Source organism: Carassius carassius, chromosome 21 (assembly GCF_963082965.1).
Source record: "Carassius carassius chromosome 21, fCarCar2.1, whole genome shotgun sequence".
NCBI classification, from domain to species: Eukaryota; Metazoa; Chordata; class Actinopteri; order Cypriniformes; family Cyprinidae; genus Carassius; species Carassius carassius.
The window spans coordinates 314389-339561 of NC_081775.1; the positions used below are offsets into that span (position 1 = coordinate 314389).

The following is a 25173-nucleotide window of genomic DNA, read 5'->3' on the forward strand; positions in this document are numbered from 1 at the left end:
AGCTCGTTTAGAGAACCTTTTCATGATATGCTAATTTTTTGAGACAGGCATATTGGGTTTTCATGAGCTGTATGCCAAAATCATCAGTATTAAAACAATAAAAGACCTGAAATATTTCAGTTGGTGTGCAATGAATCTAAAATATATGAAAGTTTAATTTTTATCATTACATTATGGAAAATAATGAACTTTATCACAATATGCTAATTTTTTTAGAAGAACCTGTATATATATATATATATATATTGCTTATGCTTACAAAAGAAGCCTCACAAAATAAAAAAAAAGTAAAGCAAAAAACTACTTCTGAAAAATGTGATTTAATTATATATAATTTAAATTTTGATATTATAGTATTATTATAGTATAATTATTATATATAATAACAAAATCATGACAGAAACAAACCCTGCCCAATATATATATATTTTTTTTTTGCCTTTAACATTTTTCCTATGGAATACCATCCTTCAGTTGAAAAAACTGGCATGCTGACATACCTGTTCAGGTTTGAGGCCAGGTGGCACCCAAGCATACTCCTCTAGTGCACAGCCAGAGTCATCATCAGAAGTTGAGTTCCTCTGGAAGTCAAACATGATTTTAGAGACCGTCCTCTCCATATCCAGAGCCATATCACGACTTCATACCATTAATCACTGCAGAAAGACACAGACACACAGGATTGAGAAATGCAGATGTAACGCATTACACAGTTACATATGCAGATATCACAGACACTTGTATGCATTTCATTTTCATTTTCATTTCACAAACATACATTTCTGTTGATATTCAGTATGTGATGATTAAGCTGTTTCAATTATGCAGTAGCTGACCAACTGCTCAATAAATGTGCTATTCAAATGTATTGAAATTGCCTGCATGGAAATTTAACCAACTCATTTCTGAGAATGCAACATTGCTGTAAATGCAATGAGGGTTCTCACTGAACTGTTCTAAGGGTATTTATTATCATTTACAACACTCCCATGGTAAATGCTCTTTGTTTTTCTTTATTTCTTCAGAAAAAAATAAAATAATCTAAATAAACTGGTTTTGTAATGATACGATACGATATCTCAAACTACACAGCACATACAAGACAAAGCCATCTTAATGCATCAAAATGTCTTTAAAACATGTTTGAGCACACATTTGATGCATAGTGCTGAGAATGTAAAAACAATGTTTTTAATACTAATGTTATTATCTGCAGTACCATGTCAGCCATGTAAAAAATATATATAAATAATCGTGATAATTTGATCACCTGCAAGCTTTCTCGCACATTACACAATCTTATAAAATACAAGACGTCACTGTGACATCACACTTCACTTGCACACAACATGAACCTTAATTTGTTCTTTTGCATCAACAGAAAAAAGAAAGAGTCTGCACAAACTGTTCAAAGATACGAAAACCATACGGCTACAATGATTCCAATATCATGCTATTAGAATCCATCCATTAGAGGATACAGTAGAGATCATGTTTAAATAGGTATAGGAAGCATGTTTCTATAATATCACTGTAAAGATACAACAGAAATTCAGAAATTCAAAAATGAAAGACATACAGACCTGCATCTTCATATCAGTATCCAAAAAATAACCTGAGGGCTGAAACAACTAGAAATAGAGAGAGAGAGAAAAGAAAAACGCAGTGCTAAAGCAACGCGAAAATAAATGCTTTTCTCTTTTATGTCATGCCTCATCCTTCGCTCTCACTCTGCCTGTGGATTTGACTGTTTCTGTGTGGGTGTGTGAGAAAGAATGAAAGCGAGGGAGGGAGGGAGTGAGAAAGCGAAGGAGGGAGGAAAAAGAACATTTCTTATTTGTGTAAAAGGCAACATTAGAGCAAGCTCTCAGCTGAAGGACTGATGTTGACCTCCATGTCTTTTTAGACTTTTTATAACATAACAAACCTGTAGTCATACGCCATATATTTATTTTACATTTGTGTTCTTATGTGTACATTTACCATAAACAAAAGGTGCAAACTCAAATGTACAGTAAACAGCAATCGTGACTGAGGGCCAAAACACCAAGAAGTGTATATCTTTTCTTATGAACATGGTAGCATACAGCGCAGGTTTGGGAAATAATCAAGTTTAAGCAGATAAATTGCATCACTGTGTCAAAGTTCCAACGTTATATGATAATAAAACCTGTCTTATATATATATATATATATATATATATACACACATACATCCTCTTTTAAGCATTGTTGAATGCAATAGAAGTCAGGGACATCATAAATACATATGCCATATCCAACTTTGGATGAAACAAGACAGGTCTACACAACAACCAAGCACTTTCGCTGATTTTACGAACCTCAGAGGTGAAGACATGGACACAAGCAAATCCAGCTCCCTGTCAATGTCAAGCATTTCTGACCTGATCGAAGAAACGCATGTAGGCTTTCAGTGACGATGATGAAGATGAGAAAATAATTCAAACCCACACACTTGGCATCAGTCAGTGACGGTGAGTGGGCTCTCGACACATGACAGCGCCTCATAATACAGCTGTAATTACTGCTGCTGCATTTGAGTTGATAATTAAGCCTCAGCGATGGCTACACGTCACTGTGTGTTAATGACAAAATGATTCGCACTGGGCTTACTTTACATGTTTGTGAAGGGCCTTTTTTTTCTGAAGAGCCCAGTTAATATTTAGCAGTCTATATCTACATATAATTTAGTCCAATTTGTGGAAACAGAGCATCTGAGATGTTCAGCTATGCTAAATGCACCATTACTAGTAAACAAGTTCACCTTTGGAATATGCTGCTTCACATTTGTGAGTATATTAACAATAAAATATATCAATACAAACATAAGCAGGTCAATGGTTCCAAAGAAAAGCACAATCATTCCTGCATGCCCTCTAGACTTAAGAATTCCACATGGCTAACAATAATAAATACCCCCACGGACAGATGGTCTCAAGCCTTATATACAGACAAAATGTAGCATAATTTTATATATATATATATATATATATATATATATATATATATATATATATATATATATATATATATATATTCTAAAGCACACATAGCATTGTGTCAACCTTTACAGCCGTCTTGTCATTGCACAGGAACACACAAAGATGTTTGAGCATTTGGAGCACTCTCACTGACGATGAACACATTAATCATTCAAACTAACAGCAGGATCCTGGCTTTGTCTCTTTCCAGTGAACAGTGCTCGTGCTCTGGTCGCCATGGAGCTCTCTGCAGTGACAAGTCTCCGTGGAAACCTTGTGCAGATCCAAGAGCAAGAAAGCATACCCACAACAGAGAGTGCAAAGCCTTGCCCCTTAAATCATCACTTTCCATTTCAATTGTTCTCCGTCACTCACACTTTCTGAGTTAGCAGGGTTATTCTAGAAAATCAATCTATACATCAATCAATTAATCCAGGAAACCAACTGAACAAAAGGTTAAATTCTGTTTTATAAACACTAAATGGATCCTATTTTAGTACCAAAATTTTGCTTCTATTGTGACATTATGTAATATTGATCATGACACTATTTTTTTTGTTCATGCATTTTACGCTGCTTTTACTCTTAAGGGGTCCTCGGATGCCCATTTTCCACAAGTTAATATGATTTTTAGGCTCTTAATGAAAAGGCATTCTTTGGTTAAAATTTATCAAAGCTAGGTAAAAAAAAAACACCACTTTGCTCCGTCATAAACAGCTCTGTTCACAGCGTGTTGTTTCAGTGCATGTCCCTTTAAATGCTAATTAGCTCAGCTGACCCCGCCCCTCTCTTCTGTGGGGTGATGAGCAGTACTGTTTACTTTAGCCGCATTTAGCTGCAGAACTTGCTAATTAGCACATTATTAGGAAAGAATTTGCAAAGATTCATTAAAACACCTTACACTCACTTCTGTAGGTGAAGTTGGATCCTGAATGATTCAAGCAAACATAGACACATTGATGTAAATCAGGGGCACATTCCCTTCAGAAACTAAAGTAATCCACTTCGTTTTCAGCAGCTCAGATGTTAGGAGTAAATGACGAACTGTTTGTTCATTATTAAATCCAGCAACAGATTACCTCAATCACTTAGGAGTCATTCTTGTCCACATCTGCTCCAGCGGTGAAACAAAAGAGGACTGATGACAGTCACTCAGGGGGCGGAGCTCAGGTAAAACACCAGTGTCAATCAACAGTTGTGGGAGGGGCGTGGGTCTATGTGACATCACTCAGTCAAGAATCTATGAACCGCTTGATCTGAGACCATGCTCATGATTTATTGGGATTTTGTCATGGCGCAGCGAAGGGCGCCAAGGAAAGAACAGGGTCTGGGTCCAAATCATAGACTGTATAAAAACATGGCGTAGTGTCCGTGACGTCAACCGTAGACTCCTGAAGTGTGTTTTTTAAGCCTAAAGTGTGTAGAGCGGGCCGTCGCCATCTTGGCAGTGCGTCACCGCGCGACTCTCCCGGACAATCAAAAATGGGCAAAAAGGCGGGAGCTAGTTGCTGAAGCCACAACCACCTAGCACGACGGCAGTGTCAGCAGCGGCAATCCACCTGTCACTCAAGTGGCTACGCCCTTAATTATGCAGAACTTTAAGTCTTAATATAATTTAAATGGATGAGTTATAAAATATTCACCCCCCTCACAGTTGTCATAAAGGGCAAAATTAGCTATTTAGACCAAAATCATTTTTTGAACCAGGCTGTAAACATGTTTTCTCCTGCTGTAAAGTTGGGCATTTTAACAAGAGGAGTCTATGGGACTGACTCCCTTTTGCAGCCAGCCTCAAGCGGCCAGTTGATGAATTGCAGTTTTAGTCACTTCCTTATTGGCCTCACGAGAGAGAGCGGGAGGTTGGCGCTCGGTCCAAATGCAGGGAAAAATTACTTTAATATAACTGAAACAAAAAACAAACAAGGTAAAAACAAAACAGAACAGATAACAAGGACAAGAGCAGAAGCAGCCAAAATGCAAACACGATTAACATTAACATATAACAATTAATACAGCCAGACAGAGTGGTGTGAGAGACCATTCTGTTTGGGTTAGTTCACCAAAAAATGAAAGTTATGTCATTAATGACAAAGTTTAAGATATTTTAGATTTAGTCCGAGAGCTCTCAGTCCCTCCATTGAAACTGTGTGTACGGTCTACTGTCCATGTCCAGAAAGGTAAGAAAAACATCATCAAAGTAGTCCATGTGACATCAGAGGGTCAGTTAGAATATTTTGAAGCATCGAAAATACATTTTGGTCCAAAAATAGCAAAAACTACGACTTTATTCAGCATTGTCTTCTCTTCCGTGTCTGTTGTGAGAGAGAGTTCAAAACAAAGCAGTTTGTGATATCGGTTCGCGTCTCCAATACGCATTAATCCACAAATTACTTAAGCTGTTAACTTTTTTAATGTGGCTGACACTCCCTCTGAGTTAAAACAAACCAATATCCCGGAGTAATTAATTTACTCAAACAGTACACTGACTGAACTGCTGTGAAGAGAGAACTGAAGATGAACACCGAGCCGAGCCAGATAACGAACAACAGATTGACTCGTTCACGAGTCAAGAACCATTTCTGTCAGACGCGTCCGAAAGCTGATGATACTGCGCATGTGTGATTCAGCGTGAAGCAGACTGACAGACAGAGCATCTGAACCGAACTGATTCTTTTGGTGATTGATTCTGAACTGATTCTGTGCTAGTGTTATGAGCGCGGGTAAACCGAAGGCTTGAATCAAGGGCAATCTTCGCAAATGACGCCATTATGTCGAGCGCAAAAGAACCGGTGAACCGTTTTCTTCAACCGGTTTATTGAATCGAAGTGTCCAAAAGAACTACAGGTGATCCGAAAACCGATGCAACCGGTTCTTGTCTCGTGAACGAGTCAGTCTTTCGTTCATTATCTGGCTCGGCTCGGTGTTCATCTTCAGTCCCACACTGCTAATGTCTTGAACTATTTAGCATAATCAGCAGTAGTTGTATGGCTCTAGCGTGAATGAAGCAACTGAACCAAAACAGCTTTTTTATTTATAATCTTATTAATTTGCATTCAATGCCATAGACTTTCAGATCTGCTAATAAAGCTCTATTACATCTCCTTCGGTCACAACCTAAATTTAAAGGAGACGAAGACATTGCAGTCGCTGCTACACGTTTGTGGAACCTGACATAAGAAGTGCTTCTTCTGTCTTTAATTTCAAGTTCAGACTTAAGACACATTTTTACAATTTTATTATTATTGTTGTTATTTTTAGTTTGACTCTTTTAGAATTTGCTGTATTTTATTATTGATTTTGTTCAGCACTTTGGTCAGTGTAATGCTGAATTTGAAATGTACTCTATAAATAAAACTTCCTTAAAAATCTGTGACAAAACAGCTTTAAAGGTGGTATAAGAAGTCATGTGCAAGAAGTTTATTAAATAAACACAGCAAATAAATCCAAACAGAGAGGTAAAAAAGAATAGTTGTTGAGGCAAGAAAAAAATCCAGCAATGTAAGAAACAACCATGCAAACAAAACAGAACCTTAATCCAAAATACGTTATCCAAAAAGTCATGCACAATGATCCTGAAACGAGGATCAACTCCACAGGCAAAAAATTAAATAAAATAAAATAAAAATAAATAAATGCTTAGTGAGAAAATTGGCAATACTTTGCAGTTTCTCGTGAAGGCAAAATTAGTAATTTGGTGAAACTTTAATTAACTGTAATTTGACAATCTGTCTGTAAACTTTGCTTCTAAACAGAGCTATCACTGGAGGTATGAACCATTCATATGCTATTAGAGACCGAGAAAGAGCCAGAGAGAGAGAGAGAGAGAGAGAGAGAGAGAGAGAGAGAGAGAGAGAGAGAGAGAGAGAGAAAGAGAGAAAGAGAGAGAGAGAGAGAGAGAGAGATCTCAGCTCTATCCGGTTGTTAAGTCTGACATCACGTGTCACTGCTTCCATATCTAAATGCTCAGATATCATGAGAAAACAACAAAATATGCTAATATACACTCACAATGTGATAGAATACTACCAAAAAATATATAATCCTAACCCTAACTCCATACCAAAATCCCAGATAGCCAGACAATGAAAATATAAATATAAATAAATAAATATAAAAAAATTATTGGTGTTTGGGACACTGTGAGCATAGAGACGTAGTTTACATCATATGTTTGAAAACGTTTAGCTTAAATATCAACCTTGCCAAGACAGAACTGCTTGTGGTTCCAGCTAACCCATCGTTTCATCACAATTTCACCATCAAGTAAGGCACATCAACCATAACTCCTTCAGAAACAACCAGAAACCTTGCTGACTATTGCAATGCCCTCTTGGCAGGTCTTCCAGCCAGTTCTATCAAACTTTTACAATTAATCCAGAACGATGCAGCAAGATTCATTTTTAATGAGCCGAAAAGAATACACGTCACACCTCTGTTTATTAATTTGCACTGGCTTCCAATAGCTGCTCGCAAAACTACCACTGGCTCTGCACCCATTTACCTAAATTTGTTACTTCAGACTTATGTGCCTCTAGAAGCTTGTGTTCTGCAAGTGAACATCGCTTGATTGTTCATCCCAAAGAAGCACAAGGTCACTTTTACGGTCTTTTAAATTAAATGTTCCTCCTGGTGGAATGACCTGCACAACTCAATCCGAGCAGCTGAGTCCTTAACCATCTTCAAGAATCGGCTTAAAACCCATCTCTTCCATCTTTATTTGACCCTCTAACTTTAACACTCACTATTGTAATTTTTTTTTTTGCTTTTGATTGCTTCCATTGTTCTCATTTGTAAGTCGCGTTGGATAAAAGCGTCTGCTAAATGACTTAATGTAAATGACAATGTTTATAGGAATAAACAGTGCTCATAAAAGGCTGCTGAGGTAGTATTGAGTGAAGTGAAGTGAAGCGAGTTGAGGCTTGGACCTGGAAACAGCACTTCTTACTTCAACACTAAACAACCGAATTGGGCAGCATGGAAATTGTTTGTCATTTCTGTCAAAATGTTTGTAATTTGTTTGCTAGGTCTATGTGTTTGGATCTGCAATGTGGTCGACAAACAGGACAATTACTTAAGTAGCAATCTGCCAACCAATCAGAATCAAGCATTCAGCAGCCCTCTGATATTAAAGTTTATTATTTTGCCCGGTCTTCAATATCATGTTGTCAAAAAATAAAAAATAAATAAAATAAAAAAACAGTTAACAAATATTTAAAGAGTATTTAGAAACAGGCTCAGGTATTGTGAAAGCAGATGTGAATATATGTGTGGCATTTTGAAACAGTAGTCCATCTTAACAGACACAACTCTGCTACGCAGTGCAGTAAAGCAGGATTTTAGAAGCAGAAAATAAATTATATCAAGCTTTCATTTATTATCAGTCTCTTCATGCTAGGCATCATGTCTAACTGCTTGCCAATTATGCTCCCTATCGTGTTGTTCCAGGTTGGATGACATTGAAGTGAGACTTCACTATCTTTTATGTCCCCTGGTAAAAAAATAAAAAATTGTGGTTTTGATAACCATGATTATGGTGTTCAAAATCATATTCACAATTATTGATCGCGATTGTTATGATTGTCATCATATTTACTGTACAGTACCCACATAAGCATAAATCCCAAAAATATTGTCAACTCATTAGCATTTTTTTAGCTCATCTAGTTTCCTGATTTATTATATTTATGAAATAAATTAACGCACTCTTCCATTATGAAAACATGTAAAACAAGAAGCTTCTTCAAAAGCTAAACAAGTAAAACATCCAATAATTCCACATTATGTTTATTAATGTTTTTCAATTAAAACAAAAAGAACAACATCACAAAAATATATTGTGTTGAAGTATTGTGTCATGGGGGTTGCGTAGATCAATTTATTCAACAACCATAATTGTGAACAATATAGTAGTTTTGCCGGCAGGTTCAGTAGCAGCAAACAGCACAAGCAAGTCTCGTGTAGGCTGTATAACACATTCATTCATTAACTCTAACATGCATGTTTACTGTCTTGAATCCTGTACATGCACCTCTGTTAACTCACCACCAGAGATCGCCCTGTACAGATACTGTTTACCCCTCGCCTGTTTCGGATTAACCCTTTGGATTATTCTGTTTGTAAATTGTTCGTCAGAGATCCACCATGTCCGTTCACTGGACTACTCTTGTGCTTTGACCTCAATATACCTGTTTGCCATTGTCTGACCCTCGCCTGTTTTGACCATGTCTTTAAATAAAGCTTTGCAAATGGATCCAAAAGTCTCATGTCTTGTTTGCCCCGTAACAGAATACTCAGACTCACAAGGACCCAGCGGCTTCCCTGAATGTCACTGGCCAGGTATGGACACCGCGGCCAGTTATTAGCTCTTTAACACGATCTCTTGAGTTATATTCAAGAGTATTTAGATCTTGCATGTTTTTCTGAAAGACTTCTTTTGTGAGGGCATTAATCATCCACTTTAATCGCGACTAATCCGCGAGAGTCATTGTTCGTCTTTAAGTGACTTTATGGACTTTGCTTTGCTGTACGTTTGCTCATTGTTTACTGTGGGTGTCATGGAAGAGGCACACGGCACCTGACTCACTTGTGTAATGACAGCTACACTGGAGCACGCTCACAAAATGGTGGCGACAGCTGTTTGTAAAATGGTGGCCACAACAATGCTCTGTTATGTCATAGCTGCCAATCCTGAGTAAAGTCAAGTCACAGATGATCTTCATGGGTCAAGTCAAGTCACAGATGATCTTCCTAAATCACGTCATGTCACAGCTGATCATCCAGAGTCAAGTCCTGTCTGCCACACCCAGATATTCAAGGTCAGTCCTTCAGTGTCCTAGTCTGGTATCCAGTGTGATTCCAACTTGATTCCAAAAAAGTTGGGACACTGTACAAATTGTGAGTGAAAAAGGAATGGAATAATTTACAAATCTCATAAACTTATATTTTATTCACAATAGAATACAGAGATAACATATCAAATGTTGAAAGTTAAACATTTTGAAATGTAATGCCAAATATTGGCTCAATTTAGATTTCATGAGAGCTACACATTCCAAAATGGTTGGGACAGGTAGCAATAAGAGACCGGAAAAGTTAAATGTACATATAAGGAACAGCTGGAGGACCAATTTGCAACTTATTAGGTCAATTGGCAACATGATTGGGTATAAAAAGAGCCTCTCAGAGTGGCAGTGTCTCTCAGAAGTCAAGTTTGGCAGAGGATCACCAATTCCTCCAATGCTGCAGCGAAATATAGTGGCGCAATATCAGAAAGGAGTTCCTCAGAGAAAAATTAAAAAGAGTTTGAAGTTATCATCATCTACAGTGCATAATATCATCCAAAGATTCAGAGAATCTGGAACAATCTCTGTGTGTAAGGGTCAAGGCAGGAAAACCATACTGGATGCCCATGATCTTCAGCTCTTAGACAGCACTGCATCACATACAGGAATGATACTGTAATGGAAATCACAACATGGCCTCAGGAATACTTCCAGAAAACATTGTCAGTGAACACAATCCACCGTGCCATTCACCGTCTCCAGCTAAAACTCTATAGGTCAAAAAAGAAGCCATATCTAAACATGATCCAGAAGCGCAGGTGTTTTCTCTGGGCCAAGGCTCATTTAAAATGGACTGTGGAAGTGGAAAACTGTTCTGTGGTCAGACGAATCAAAATTTGAAGTTCTTTTTGGAAAACTGGGACGGTATGTCATCCGGACTAAAGAGGACAAGGACAACCCAAGTTGTTATCAGCGCTCAGTTCAGAAGCCTGCATCTCTGATGGTATGGGGTTGCATGAGTGTGGGTGGCATGGGCAGCTTACACATCTGGAAAGGCACCATCAATGCTGAAAGGTATATCCAAGTTCTAGAACAACATATGCTCCCATCCAGACGTCGTCTCTTTCAGGGAAGACCTTGCATTTTCCAACATGACAATGAGCCTGTATTAGACAAGAATGGGACAACATTCATATTCCTAAACTTGAGCAACTTGTCTCCTCAGTCCCCAGACGTTTGCAGACTGTTATAAAAAGAAGAGGGGATGACACACAGTGGTAAACATGGCCTTGTCCCAACTGTTTTGAGGTGCGTTGATGCCATGACATTTGAAATCAACTTATTTTTCCCTTAAAATGATAATTTTTTTCAGTTTAAACATTTGATATGTCATCTTTTGTGTATTCTCAATAAAATATTGAAATTTGAAACTTCCACATCATTGCATTATGTTTTTAATTCACAATTTGTACAGTGTCCCAACTTTTTTGGAATCGGGTTTGTGAATATATATATAAATATATATATATATATATATATATATTTAAAAAAAAAAAAAAACATTACCACTCTAATATGTCTTGCAATATCCATGCATGCAAAGGTTCTGCGGGATCCTCTTGTTCAGTGTTCTCCAGGGCTGAATCAGGCTCATATTGATATGCCAATACTGACACCCTCCTTAACTATACCAGAGCAGACAAAACTTGCTGCTTTGGCAAGGGGTGGGGCAGTACTGAAACACTATCTAAGCTGTTTGCCAATCACAACGCACGAGGAGAGCTAACCAATCACAACACATTTTGTTTTTCAGAAGGCGGGCCTTAATCAAACCCAGAACTAATCCAGCCGTGTTTGCCAGGCTGGGGAGAAAGGTATTGTAATAATGTAAATTATGTGAAAATTAAAGCATTTTCAGAACCATCAAGCATGAGAGCATTCTAGTACACCCTAAAAAACAAAATCAACACTTAAAATAAAATAACATAATACCCCCCTTAAATATGTACTTTGCAGTATTTTTTTTTTCATTTTTTTTTGGTTTGTTTGTTTTTTAACCCTTTGTGGTCTGAGGGTCTTTTGGGGGCCTGGAGAAGTTACACACAAACACCTTATATGAGCAAACACTTGTTGCTTTACTTAACACCAACCAATTATGACTTTAGAATAGGCCTATAAATACACATCTCTAACTACACATGTCTGGTGTATCTCTTTTATTTTGTTATGCAGTATTCACAACCACAAATGCTTACAGTAAAAAAAAAAAAGTTTAAATTTGGTCTTGCTTTCATGTTTGCCATGAATCATAACCATCATTACTCTTAATCGTGTACAGAAATGTACATACAAGATCATTAAAGAAGAGCTTTAGATTTTGAATAACTGTGTATGATATATACAAAAATATAATATTATGGCAAAGGTGTCTGCATGGAGAAATGTTTGCATTTGAGATGTGTTTTGAATGCAGTGCTTCATATTGCATGAGATGGGAGTCATTTGTGTGTGCAATTCTTGGATTTATGTGTAAGTTTTGAAAAAAGTTTTTTAAAAAAAAGAGGCAAATTTTTGAAAATGCATGTAAGCAGTTGAAAAATTGCAATTCAATTGTTATTCAAATGAAACTTTTTCCCCAATTCCAATACGCCTTTTAATTAAATTTTTTCATTTTTTTTTTTTTTTTGTAAATATCGCAATACATTTTGTGTCATGGACATCATATCACGATATTCTCATATTGTGAGATTTTGATGTTGTTACATCCCTAGTGCTTGCACATGAGAGGAGTTAGTCTGTAACAAGGAGTCGGAGGCGTTCGGATCCATATGCAGCATTTATTCCACAGAATGGTAAAACAGGCAGAGATCAGGAATGGCGTCAGGTGTGTCAGGGATAACCAGAATCGTAACCAAAAACAAGCAGAGATCGGGACAGGCAGCAGAGAATCAGAGTCGGAATACACAGTCCAAAGGTCAAAACACAGGAATAACAAACACAGGGAAAAACGCTCGGAAATGTCAGACTGGCTAAACAAGACTTCGCCTTGAGTGAGAGTGAGTGTGCTGCTTTTAATGCGTGTGTGTAAATGAGGTGCAGGTGTGGCAAGGAAATTGGCTGATGAATGAGGTGCAGGTGTGGCAGGGTGATTGTGATGCAGTGACTCATTGGTAATGTAGTTCGGGTGTGGTGCAACAGTATGAGAGGTGCTAGTGTCCAAGTGACATCTGGTGGTTGATGGGTGGAATGGTCCTGAGTGGAGTGCCCTCTAATGAAGTTCATGGGCACTCCATCTAATAATCGTGACATAGCCCACCCCCAAAGGAGCGGCTTCCAGACGCTCAAAACAATCTAGGAGGGCGGTGGAGCGGAGGCGGAACAGGGGGAGGGATGGAGGGCCAGGTCCATGAGGAAGTGCAGTGGACTGGGGCAGAGCAGGTGGCGTGGCAGCCCACCAGAGTGGAGCAGGTGGAGCTGGAGCCCACCAGGGAGGAGTAGAGGACCACCACAGCTGAGAAGATGGGACAGAAGCCCACCAGGGCGGAGCAGAGGACCACCACAGCTGAGAAGACAGGACAGAAGCCCACCAGCGCGGTGCAGAGGACCACCACAGCCGAGCAGACGGGACAGAAGCCCACCAGGGCGGTGCAGAGGACCACCACAGCCGAGCAGACGGGACAGAAGCCCACCAGGGCAGAGCAGAGGACCACCACAGCCGAGCAGACAGGACAGAAGCCCACCAGGGCGGAGCAGAGGACCACCACAGCCGAGCAGACGGGACAGAAGCCCACCAGGGCAGAGCAGAGGACCACCACAGCCGAGCAGACGGGACAGAAGCCCACCAGGGTGAAGCAGAGGGCCACCACAGTGGAGTCGATGGCACCGGACCGCAAGTCTGCTCAGGTGGGACTGAAACAGAGAACATTGACAGGTTAATAGCGGCCTCCGTGGCCGTGATGAGATGGTAGCTGGCCTCCTTTACCATTACAGGGCAGGCGGTTAGTTCATGGAGGACCTCCGTGGCCATGACAAGACAGAGAGAGAGTTGGTGGATGGTCTCCGTAGCCCAGACCGGAATGAATGAGAGCTCATTGACTGCCTTCCTGGCCGTGACAGGATAGGACGAGAGCTCTGAGATGTGACGAGGCTCTGGGAGTTCGGCTGAGATGTGACGAGGCTCTGGTAGATCTGTGGTGATTTGATTGGGTTCATGAAGATCAGCTGTGACTTGACTGTGCCCATGAAGATCGTTGGTGACTTGACTTGGTTCCTGAGGATCAACTGTGACTTGACTTAGTTCACGGAGGTTAATGGTGACTTGACTTTGCTCATGAAGATCATTGATGACTTGACTTTGCTCATGAAGATCGTTGGTGACTTGACTTGGTTCCTGAGGATCAACTGTGACTTGACTTTGCTCATGAAGATCGTTGGTGACTTGACTTGGTTCCTGAGGATCAACTGTGACTTGACTTAGTTCATGGAGGTTAATGGTGACTTGACTTTGCTCATGAAGATCATTGATGACTAGACTTTGCTCATGAAGATCGTTGGTGACTTGACTTGGTTCCTGAGGATCAACTGTGATTTGAGTTAGTTCATGGAGGTTAATGGTGACTTGACTTTGCTCATGAAGATCAATGGTGACTTGACTTTGCTCATGAAGATCAACGGTGACTTGACTTGGTTCCTGAGGATCAACTGTGACTTGACTTTGCTCATGAAGATCATTGATGACTTGACTTTGCTCATGAAGATCGTTGGTGACTTGACTTGGTTCCTGAGGATCAACTGTGACTTGACTTAGCTCATGAAGATCGTTGGTGACTTGACTTGGTTCCTGAGGATCAACTGTGACTTGACTTAGTTCATGGAGGTTAATGGTGACTTGACTTTGCTCATGAAGATCATTGATGACTAGACTTTGCTCATGAAGATCGTTGGTGACTTGACTTGGTTCCTGAGGATCAACTGTGATTTAAGTTAGTTCATTGAGGTTAATGGTGACTTGACTTTGCTCATGAAGATCAACGGTGACTTGACTTGGTTCCTGAGGATCAACGGTGACTTGACTTTGCTCATGAAGATCGTTGGTGACTTGACTTGGTTCCTGAGGATCAACTGTGACTTGACTTAGCTCATGAAGATCTTTGGTGACTTGACTCGGTCCTTGAAGATCACCAGTGACTTCGCTTGGCTCTGGAAAGTCCATGTTGACTAGCCCTGGCTCTGGAAAGTCCATGGTGACTAGCCCTGGCTCTGATTCCGGAAGGTCAACGGTGACTAGCCCTGATTCCGGAAGGTCAACGGTGACTAGCCCTGATTCCGGAAGGTCAACGGTGACTAGCCCTGATTCCGGAAGGTCAACGGTGACTAGCCCTGACTCTGGAGAGTTCACTGGAACCTGACTCGACTCTGGAGAGAGTTCAATGGAACCTGACTCGACTCTGGAGAGTTCACTGGAACCTGACTCGACTCTGGAGAGTTCACTGGAACCTGACTCGACTCTGGAGAGTTCACTGGAACCTGACTCGACTCTGGAGAGTTCACTGGAACCTGACTCGACTCTGGAGAGTTCACTGGAACCTGACTCGACTCTGAAAATTCAACGGTCAACTGACTCGACTCTGGAAGGCCAACAGGAACTAACCCTGACTCTGGAAGGTCAGCGAAGACTTGACCTGACTCTGGATGGTCAACAGTGACCTGATTAGACTCTGGGAAATCAACAGAGACCGGACTTGACTCATAAGGTTTAACTGTTGTTTCACTTGACTCTTGGGTGTTAATGGTGACCTGACCTTGTTCTGGACGGTCAGTGGAGACTTGACCTGACTCTGGAAAGTCGACGGGGACCTGACTTGACTCTGGAAATTCAACTGAGGCGGTCATCTTGTGCAGCGGCGTTGGGCTGGCGGCCATCTTGTGCAGCAGCGCTGGGCTGGCGGCCATCTTGTGCAGCGGTTTTGGGGCTTTAAAGTCCTCTGCCTCTCCCACCGTGAAAGGAGAACCACATAACAAGAGTGCATAGTCCATTGTGTCCCTTAAGCTGCAATTAAACTCCCCTCTAGGCAACCATGATTTTACTGGTTCATTGAGTCCAAAACGGAATAAATCCTTAAACCAGACTTCATCGTCTAGAGGAACTCGATAAACCAATTCACAGAACTGTTGAACATAGTCCTCAATAGATCGATCTCCTTGCTTAAGATCTAACAGCAGGTCAACTGGATCTGTGGTTAGGCTGGATTGGTGATATGCTGACATTGAAACAGGAACCGATACCTCAGTGACAAGGGGATACCGGGCTGCTGGATCCTGGTATGGCGAAGTCTTCTGTAACAAGGAGTCGGAGGCGTTCGGATCCATATGCAGCATTTATTCCACAGAATGGTAAAACAGGCAGAGATCAGGAATGGCGTCAGGTGTGTCAGGGATAACCAGAATCGTAACCAAAAACAAGCAGAGATCGGGACAGGCAGCAGAGAATCAGAGTCGGAATACACAGTCCAAAGGTCAAAACACAGGAATAACAACACAGGGAAAAACGCTCGGAAATGTCAGACTGGCTAAACAAGACTTCGCCTTGAGTGAGAGTGAGTGTGCTGCTTTTATGTGTGTGTGTAAATGAGGTGCAGGTGTGGCAAGGAAATTGGCTGATGAATGAGGTGCAGATGTGGCAGGGTGATTGTGATGCAGTGACTCATGGGTAATGTAGTTCGGGTGTGGTGCAACAGTATGAGAGGTGCTAGTGTCCAAGTGACATCTGGTGGTTGATGGGTGGAATGGTCCTGAGTGGAGTGCCCTCTAATGAAGTTCATGGGCACTCCATCTAATAATCGGGACATAGTCTGAGGCACTGATGAATTAATGTGGCATTTTGATTGGTTGTGTTTTACAAAAGGAAATCAAGATACTTCCTGTTAAATTTTTGTGTTTTACATAGAGAATTTTGCGTTTGTATTATTCTTTTTATTTTTTTTGCTGGAATCTGTCAGTTACAGTAAAAAAAAAAAAAAAAAAAAAAAAAAAAATCAAAACATACAGTAGGCTACAGATCACAGCATGCCCACTGTAGTAAAATAAAAATTTTAAATCTATTTTTTTCGTTTGTTATTTTAATGAACTGAAAGCCATCATAAACAACGTACAATGTGAATTGCACACACATACAATTTCATGTAAATCATCCATACTAACCCACACGTTTTCTATTTTTTTTTTTATGTTCTATTTTTTTTCATTTGAATGTTGACATTTCACTCTCAGATTTATTTTTCATACACCGAGTTTCGAAGTTTCTCGCTCAAGTTCACATGACCCAGACTGCAGAAACTGCATCTTGTTTGCTTTAATTATTTTACAGAAGCACAGCGTTTCGTTGGTATTCTGAGTGCACACAAATAAACGTATACGGATTCGAAAGATTGATTAATTTTATCTGTATGACCAAAAATGATGGAGTACTTTAACAACAATTTCCCTCCGCGCTCCGAGCATTTAATAATCACTCCGCTCCACACTCACGGATACCAGAAACACCGCTCCACCTTCACTCAGTGGATGTTTGTTTCAGTATGTTTGTATTTCAATGATATGTTCATAACGTAGCCTATATTAAAATAAAAAAATAAAATAACAGGAGAGTTTCAAAGAGGATTAGGCTATTGTTTATGACATCTTTTTCCTACCACACGCCAAACTAATAACATTGTCAGCTTTAAAGGGTATAAATTCCTGCTTTCTGCTGTGCAAATTTTGTTTGTGATGAAAATAACTACATTTTCGTCAATTATTTTATCTACAGATCGATGCATTTCTTACAGATTTCTGCTCATTCAAAAATCAGATACAGATGAAGTAGCACTGTAAGACAATTTTTTTTAATGCATTATTGCGAAAGCGACTGCGTATGAATGTGCTGAATCAGTTTAAATCATGCCTTAACCTGAAAATAATCAGTAAAAGGAACAGACAAACTCCTTGAAAACTAGCCTTTAACTTCTTGCTCAGTTGCTGTCATTATAACCTTCTGATCGGAGAGATCCAATTGTACTCGTGTAGCCGGCGTGGTCTGCACTTCGCCGACTACTGCGTTGTGTTCTGGTGCACTGATGACAGGACACTGACTTTCCTCAAGGCACTTTATTCGGCTCACTGTTAAGTTTCAAAGAGAGCAAAAATCCAGGATTCAATCCTCGAATTAGAATCAGCCTCTCTCAATCACGTAGAATGCAGACTGAACATTTAATCACATTCATAAATCAGAAAATAAAATACAAAAGAATAATTAAACATATCACATTAGGCATATATATATATATATAATGTGTATGTGTCATATTGCATGTTATCTCTGTTCACCACTCTGGGCTTTTAGCTCTTACATTAACATTATGCAACATGAAATAAACTATCTGTTCAATAGTTAATACATATACAGTAATATGCGCAAAGCAACACGTACATGCTTTACATCTGGGCTTTTTAGTGCCATTGAACATTAATCAATACAAGAAAACTTTTTAAATGAACACAGTATATTCATAACCTGGTATTGGGAGTACATACCTGTTAAGTTTCATATAGAACAAAAATTCAGGATTCAATCCTCGAATTAGAATCAGCCTAACATAAGAAAAAGGACAACTGAAACGTGGGCTGTGACACAAGAGGATAGAATGACGATCGCTAACATACAGCTAAACAAAACACGAGGTTAGCTATGTTAGCAGTTTCTCAAACTCTCAAAACAGCAAAATTCTCGACACATCTCAATTAAATGTAAGTGCACTCATCATAAATTACACATACAAGTTACCATGTGCACTGAAACTAAACTTTTAACAGGTATATCTCAATCTTTACATTGCGCTAACGTGAACACATACCTCTCTCAATCACGTAGAATGCAGACTGAGAAAAGAACGCGAAAATCCAGTATATGACCTCACATCCAATAGAGGGCGCACATACACAAAAAATAACTCTCCCAATACCTATAAAGCTACCATGACATAACTGAACAATACAGTATTTTTGTGAAATAAACTTACAAACAATAGAAAATAAAAGATAAAAGGTTGCAAAAATATATGTCATTCTTTGACCGGTTACATTCACCCCTCTTTAATTTCACCAAAATCCTTAGCACGTAGAGGGGTAGAAAAGAAACAAAACATACAAAACAAAACTCTTGTTCACTTGGTCCAAGATAACACTGGGACTCCATTCCCCATCCACAGCATATAAAGCTACTTACAAAGTAAGCTGAAAGAAAACAGCAGTTGATCAGGCTACTGCCCCTTCTAGTGAATATGATGCCTTTTACACCATATTAGATCTCGGAACGCTTTCCCTCCAATATGAACATCTCATGACTCAAGTCATACTAAAGGTGACAAAGAAAAATATCTGAATCTCTATTTTTTTTCTAAAATAAAGAAAGTAAAGACAGTGACCTCCTATTGACCCCTTTTACAAAATTCTTGGTGAGTGGTTTTTGCACCATGTTCTCTATCAAGCGATTGACTGCCTTAACAACCCTGCCAGTACGTGTCCTGACAACCTGTCTCTCAGGCCCTTGTGCCTGGGTGGGTGTGTGACTATCAGTCATTGTAACAGGTGAGGTGCCGTCATAGGACTCGGTCTCATCTAAGTCAGGGACATTAATTGGGGCGACAGAGTCAATGTCAGTTATGTGCAAGTCAGGGGACACACTGGAACCCAACAAGTCTCTCACAGGTTAGTATTCGTTTCCTCCTTGGCTTCTGACCTCACTAAACTGGGCTCTCGTGGGTGTCAGTTGAACAGACTCTCTGGACAGAGAGTGGGGTATCTCATTCTCCATCTCAGACTCATCAGCTTCTCCCATAGACTCAGACTCAGCATCAGATGATTCGTTTAACCAGGAGCAGGTACGGTCCTCGGAAGCGTCTACTGCCAGGCCACTCAAGGCATCAACAGAAGGAGGCTGTAACTCACTGGCCACATCTGAGGCAGCTTCATCCATCTCCTCCCTACTTTGTTCGGGCACAGGTAAGAAACTCACATCTAACATCAGATTCCGATGGACGACTTTGGTTTTCCCACTCTCATCACTGACTTTGTAAACGTGTGTCTGAGGGTTCCGGTCTATGATGGTATACATAGTGGGCTCCCACTTGTCCATTAACTTCCTCTTCCCTCTCTCCGCTTTATTAGCAAGCAAAACTCGGTCGCCAATGTTCAAGTGGGTTCCACGCACTCTCTTGTTGTAGCCATCAGCTTGATGTTGCTGTCCTTTCCTCGCATGCTGCTGAGCTATGCTGGCAGCCACATGGAGGTTCGCCATCAGCTTCTCTGCATAGGTCTTATAATTCACCACGACTGGATCCTTCAAGACTTGTTTGAAGACCATATCTACCGGGAGTCTGGGGACTCGACCATACATCAAATAGAATGGAGGCTATCCAGTTGTTTCATGAGTGGTGGCATTATACGCAAAAGTCAAAGTCTGTATTTGTTGGACCCAGTGTTGTTTAGCTGACAGGGGTAGGGAACGCAACATACTGCCAAGTGTCCTATTGAACCTTTCGGTTTGCCCATTTCCCATGGGATGGTATGCTGTTGTGTGTGTTTTCATAATCCCTGTGAGGCTGAGGAGTTCGGCTATGAGTTTGCTTTCAAAATTGGCTCCCTGATCGGAATGTATCCACTCTGGAAAACCGTAGATGCAGAATACATTATCCCATAACTTCTTTGCTATTTGCTTTGCAGTTTGGTTGACGCAGGGGAATGCATGGGCCAATTTTGTGAAGTGGTCTGTTATGACTAACACATCCACAGATCTTTGCTTACAGTCCTCAGCACTCCAAAAATCAATGCACACTAGTTCCATGGGTGCCGATGTACGAATGCTCTCCAAGGGAGCACGGGCAGCCGGTTCAGGGGTCTTTGCAAGGATACAGCGTCGGCAGCATTTCACATATTCCTTGATGTCTCTTCCCATTTGTGGCCAAAAGAACTGCTGTCGGGCAAGATGTGCTGTTCTAGCCTGCCCTTGATGCCCAGCGAGGTCATGCACACCAGCGAGAGCCTTGGCCTTCAAGCTAACAGGCAGCACAAACTGATACCTCTTCTCTCTACTTGATGGGTCTTTGGTTACCCTATATAGGACTCCATCCTGGACTTTTAGATGATGCCACTGCTTGCACAGTGTCTGGGCCGTAAGAGCCAACCCACTTCTCCTTCGCCTAGGTGGTGGCTCACCCCTCTGAACGAGTGGCAGGACCTCCCTGATAACAGGATCAGTCTCCTGGCTGTGCCTTAGTTCACCGATGGAAAGGGCTGGAAGTGTGTCTTGTCCTGAGAGCACCGCCTGGGGAAGAGCACTGAGAAACTGTGTTGCTCTTATCTCTGCTCCCCTTTCCCACTCTACGTGAGCTTCACAAGCAGATCTCACATGCAAGGGTTCTTGACTGCCGGCCAGCCTATCTCGAGTGGTGCCCATGGTTACGCAGCAGCTTGCATCGTGTGCCTGGAGACACTGTGTCTTACACCGGAAAAGATCCTGGACTTTCTCCTCCTTGGTTCCCTCCGCTTCCGCCAAAAGACTTTCATATGGCTCACTGATCAACCTTTGACTCACTGATTTAGCAAAAGGATCTCTACTTAGGGCATCCGCCACAACATTCTTTACCCCAGGGATGTGTTTGATGCTGAAGGTGTATGGGGAAAGCTTTGCCACCCACCTCTGTTCGCAAGTGTCAAGTTTTGGTTTGGTCATTATATAGGTCAAAGGATTATTGTCGGTCCACACTGTAAAAGTGTGGCCCTTCAACCAGTGGCTAAATTTTTCACAAACACTCCATTTGAGCGCCAAGAACTCCAGGCGGTGGGCAGGATACCTCTTTTGTGAGCCAGTGAGGGTCTTGCTGGCAAAGGCGATTGGGCGTGCCTTCATTTCCCCTTCTGGTATCTGGGACAGAACTGCCCCAAGGCCATCAAGAGACGCGTCAATGGACAGGACCAAGGGTTTGGAGAAGTCTGGATGGGTAAGGACTACGCAATTCAGGAGCTTCTCTATAAGACTGGTGAAAGCGGAGTCACAGTCAAGGGTCCAATCCGCAGGTTTGAGCTTTCTGTACACTCCTGGATTCTGATTGTACTTCCCGGCCTTTCCTCTCCATTTCTGCCCAGCTGTGAGGGCAAACAGGGGTTTTGCGATGGAGGAGCAATTTAGGATGAAGAGTTGGTAGTAAAATATCATCCCCAGGAACGACTTCACCCTGTGGACTGAAGGAGTGCAGCCATCGTCTTCCATCAAGTCCCTCTTTGACATTTTGGCGATGACCTCGACCTTCTACGGGTCAACTGCAACACACCGTCACCATCAACGATGTGTCCGAGGAACTTCACAGACCTCCGTAACAGATGGCACTTTTTTTGGACTCAACTTCAGGTTATGCTCCCGCAGCCTCTGAAAAACAACCTCCAATCTGCTGAGGGCCTGCTGTTCATTGGGGGCAAAGATCAAGAGGTCATCTAGGTAGCACAAGAGACTGCTGAAGTTAAGATCGCCAAAGATAGTCAGCATCATCCTCATGAACGACGCCGGACTGTTACAAAGCCCCTGGGGCATTCTGTTATACTCGTGCAGGCCTAGTGGTGTTGTGAAGGCGGTATACTTTTTGTCCTCCTCATGCATGGGAAGGTTATAAAAACCAGACGTAAGGTCCATGGTGCTGAAGACAGCATTACTGCCAAGGGCAGCCAAGCAGTCCGATTGATGGGGCAAAGAATGAGCATCCTTGATGGTTCTCGCATTCAGCCATCGAAAGTCTGTGCATATACGGAGATCGCCATTTTTCTTCCAGACCATCACAAGTGGGGAAGCATATTCACTCATTGATTTCCGTATGATTCCCTGCTCTTCCATCTCGGTGAGAACTTGACGCAGCTTTTGATAGTGGGCTGGCGGCACTCTACGATACGGAAGACGGAAGGGACGGTCATCAGTGAGGCGGATTCTATGCGCAAAGCCCTTGGCTTCTCCACAATCAAGATGATGCTTTGAAAATACATCCTGATATTTCTCAAGCAATGTCACAAGTTGGAGCTTGGTGGAGGGGCTCACTTCACAATGGTCAATGTCGACAAATTTCCTAGACCAGACTTTTGCAGCCTGTCTTTCAGGGCAGTGTTGTCATCCTGTTCAACATGAGTCACTTTAACAGAGCCAGCGTCACTCTGACAGGAACCCTGGAACAGTGTGAGGTCTTCAGCTGCAACACAAGTAGAGACGTCTGCAAGCTTGCTGTTCTTTCTCAGAGTGAGTGGTTTGTCGGAGATGTTGGTGATTTTCATGGGGGTCCAGCCATCTCCCCAAAGTGGTGTTACCACTCTCCCCACCATGATGCCGCGAGGCACACACCTGGAGGTTGTAGGCTCCACCATAACTGTACTCCCAGGTGACTTGGGCACATTACTTGGCAGTCTCCCCACAGCAAGTACTCTTGTTTGGGGAGGAGAGTCACCGCCTGAGTTAGCTTCACTGTCCCTACTTTTTCCGGCATATCTTCACCTCTCCATCTCGTGAGACTTGTCATCATTTCCAGGAACTGTTCACCGTCTGAAGACCCTCTTGTATTGCTCGAGATAAGTGTCCAATAACTGTTCTCGTTTTTCAGCTGATGCAGCACAAATTTCAACATGTTGGTTCCCACTATGATGTCATCTTTCTGACCAGTGACCACCAGAACTGGGACCATGCACTTCACCCCATACAAACTTAGTTCCACATCATACATACACTTGGGGCTCACCTGTACTCCTCCACAGCCAACAAGGATGATGCGCTGCGGGAGTTCTTGCTGTTGGGTCAAGACACTGTCTGATAGTAGTCTCTGTTCTGCCTCTTCACTTATCGTGCAGGCCATTGAGCCTGTATCGATGAGCCCTTGCAACTGAGCACAGCCATTAACTGTCACTGGTGCGTGAAATAACTCACTGAATGTCTCGACTGTGTGAATATTCTGAACAATTACTGTGCAATTATCAGACATTGCTTTACAGACATTGACATACATCTCCTTCAATTCTTCACTCTCATCAAGGGTTGACGTTTTAGTGCTCACACATCCCCTTTCCGTATGTGAGCTATCTAGTTTAAACTGGCTCCACCTTGCTCTGGGTTAGGCGGTGCTTGCGCTGACTGCGGCCTGGTGTTAATTCTTGGCCGGCGCTGTTGGCACTCCCTCTTCCAGTGGCCGGGCTTGTAACAGCCCATACAGAGGTTTGCCTGTCTACAGTGCGCAGTAGTTGAATGTTCAGCAGACTGACAGACTTTACATCTATTCTGAACAATGGCCGCGGGCCCTCTGCTCGGTGGCACAAATGCTGCTGTCTGTGCCGTCTGCTCCAGCACACGGTTCAGCAAGCCAATGAGAGACTGGATGCAGACACTCTCGGTCTGCGGAGAAGATGGGAGCCCCATTGCCTTCGGGTGGCTTGTAAGGTCTGTGGAGTTATTAACAGTGGCTGTCTCTGTGGCTAATGTCTGAGCATGTACACCAATGTTCTTTGGCTGACAAGATTTGGCTTGAGACATTGTTCTGGCCTCTCTTTGATGTTCAACAAGATGTTCCTGAATCTCATTTGCCGTCCACTTTTCAGCTGTTTTACACTTCAGGACACTTGCAAGAGCGGGGTCGGGACAGTGTTTCACCAGCATCATTGTGACTCCGTGAGAGGGGTCCTCAATGTTTCGCCCCTGCCTTCTCAGACACTCATCCGCAACATCCACAGCTTTATTCAAGCGTATCCAATAGTCCATGGGACTTTCTCCAGCCAAAGGAAGCGTGTTATAAAAATCTGCTAAAGGCATTGAAGAGTAGGTTACCTCACTGAAATGTTGTTTCAGAATATCAAAGACGAGCTTGGAGTTTTCAGCTGGCTGCAGCAATGGCATGCCGCGCAGTGTAACTTTTACAATGTCTCTAGCCTTTCCCATTAGTCTTGACATTATCTCCTGGGAGTACTCTTGCGGGTGTATGCCCCTCTTATTCAGGTAAACGCTCATAATTTCTTCCCACTCATGCACTGTGTGTTTGTCCGTTCCATCACCCCTGAAGTACGGCGGCTCTTTGACATCTGTCTTCATAACTAACTTGACTCCAGTCATGTTCAAGTCAGACTGTCCATATCCTAAGTTCAGGCTAGGTGTAGGAGTGGTTTGGCTATCTGCACTACCAACAGATCTCTGTAGTTGAATAGCAATGTTCTCTCCTATTTCGTGAGCTAACTGTGTGATGAGATTTCCTAGGTCTGCGGAACTCACATCTGGACTAGACACTGGCTGACGTGGAGAATATTCATCTGAATGTGCATGAGTATATGAAAATACAGGAC

General features: G+C 41.8%; 1 protein-coding gene across 3 annotated transcripts in view; it reads right to left on the reverse strand.

Moving 5' to 3' along the window:
• prickle2a (prickle homolog 2a) overlaps nucleotides 1-25173 on the reverse strand; it is a 152629-nt gene that overhangs the window by 83844 nt on the left and 43612 nt on the right. For 2 of the 3 annotated variants that reach the window (XM_059502949.1, XM_059502947.1), the window contains exon 2: nucleotides 501-656. In XM_059502949.1, the coding sequence (XP_059358932.1) occupies nucleotides 501-632 (132 nt within the window). In that variant the 5' untranslated portion in view covers nucleotides 633-656. Of the gene's footprint in view, nucleotides 1-500; nucleotides 657-1583; nucleotides 1997-25173 lie in introns of those variants that run through there. The other variant, XM_059502948.1, reaches the window with a different exon arrangement.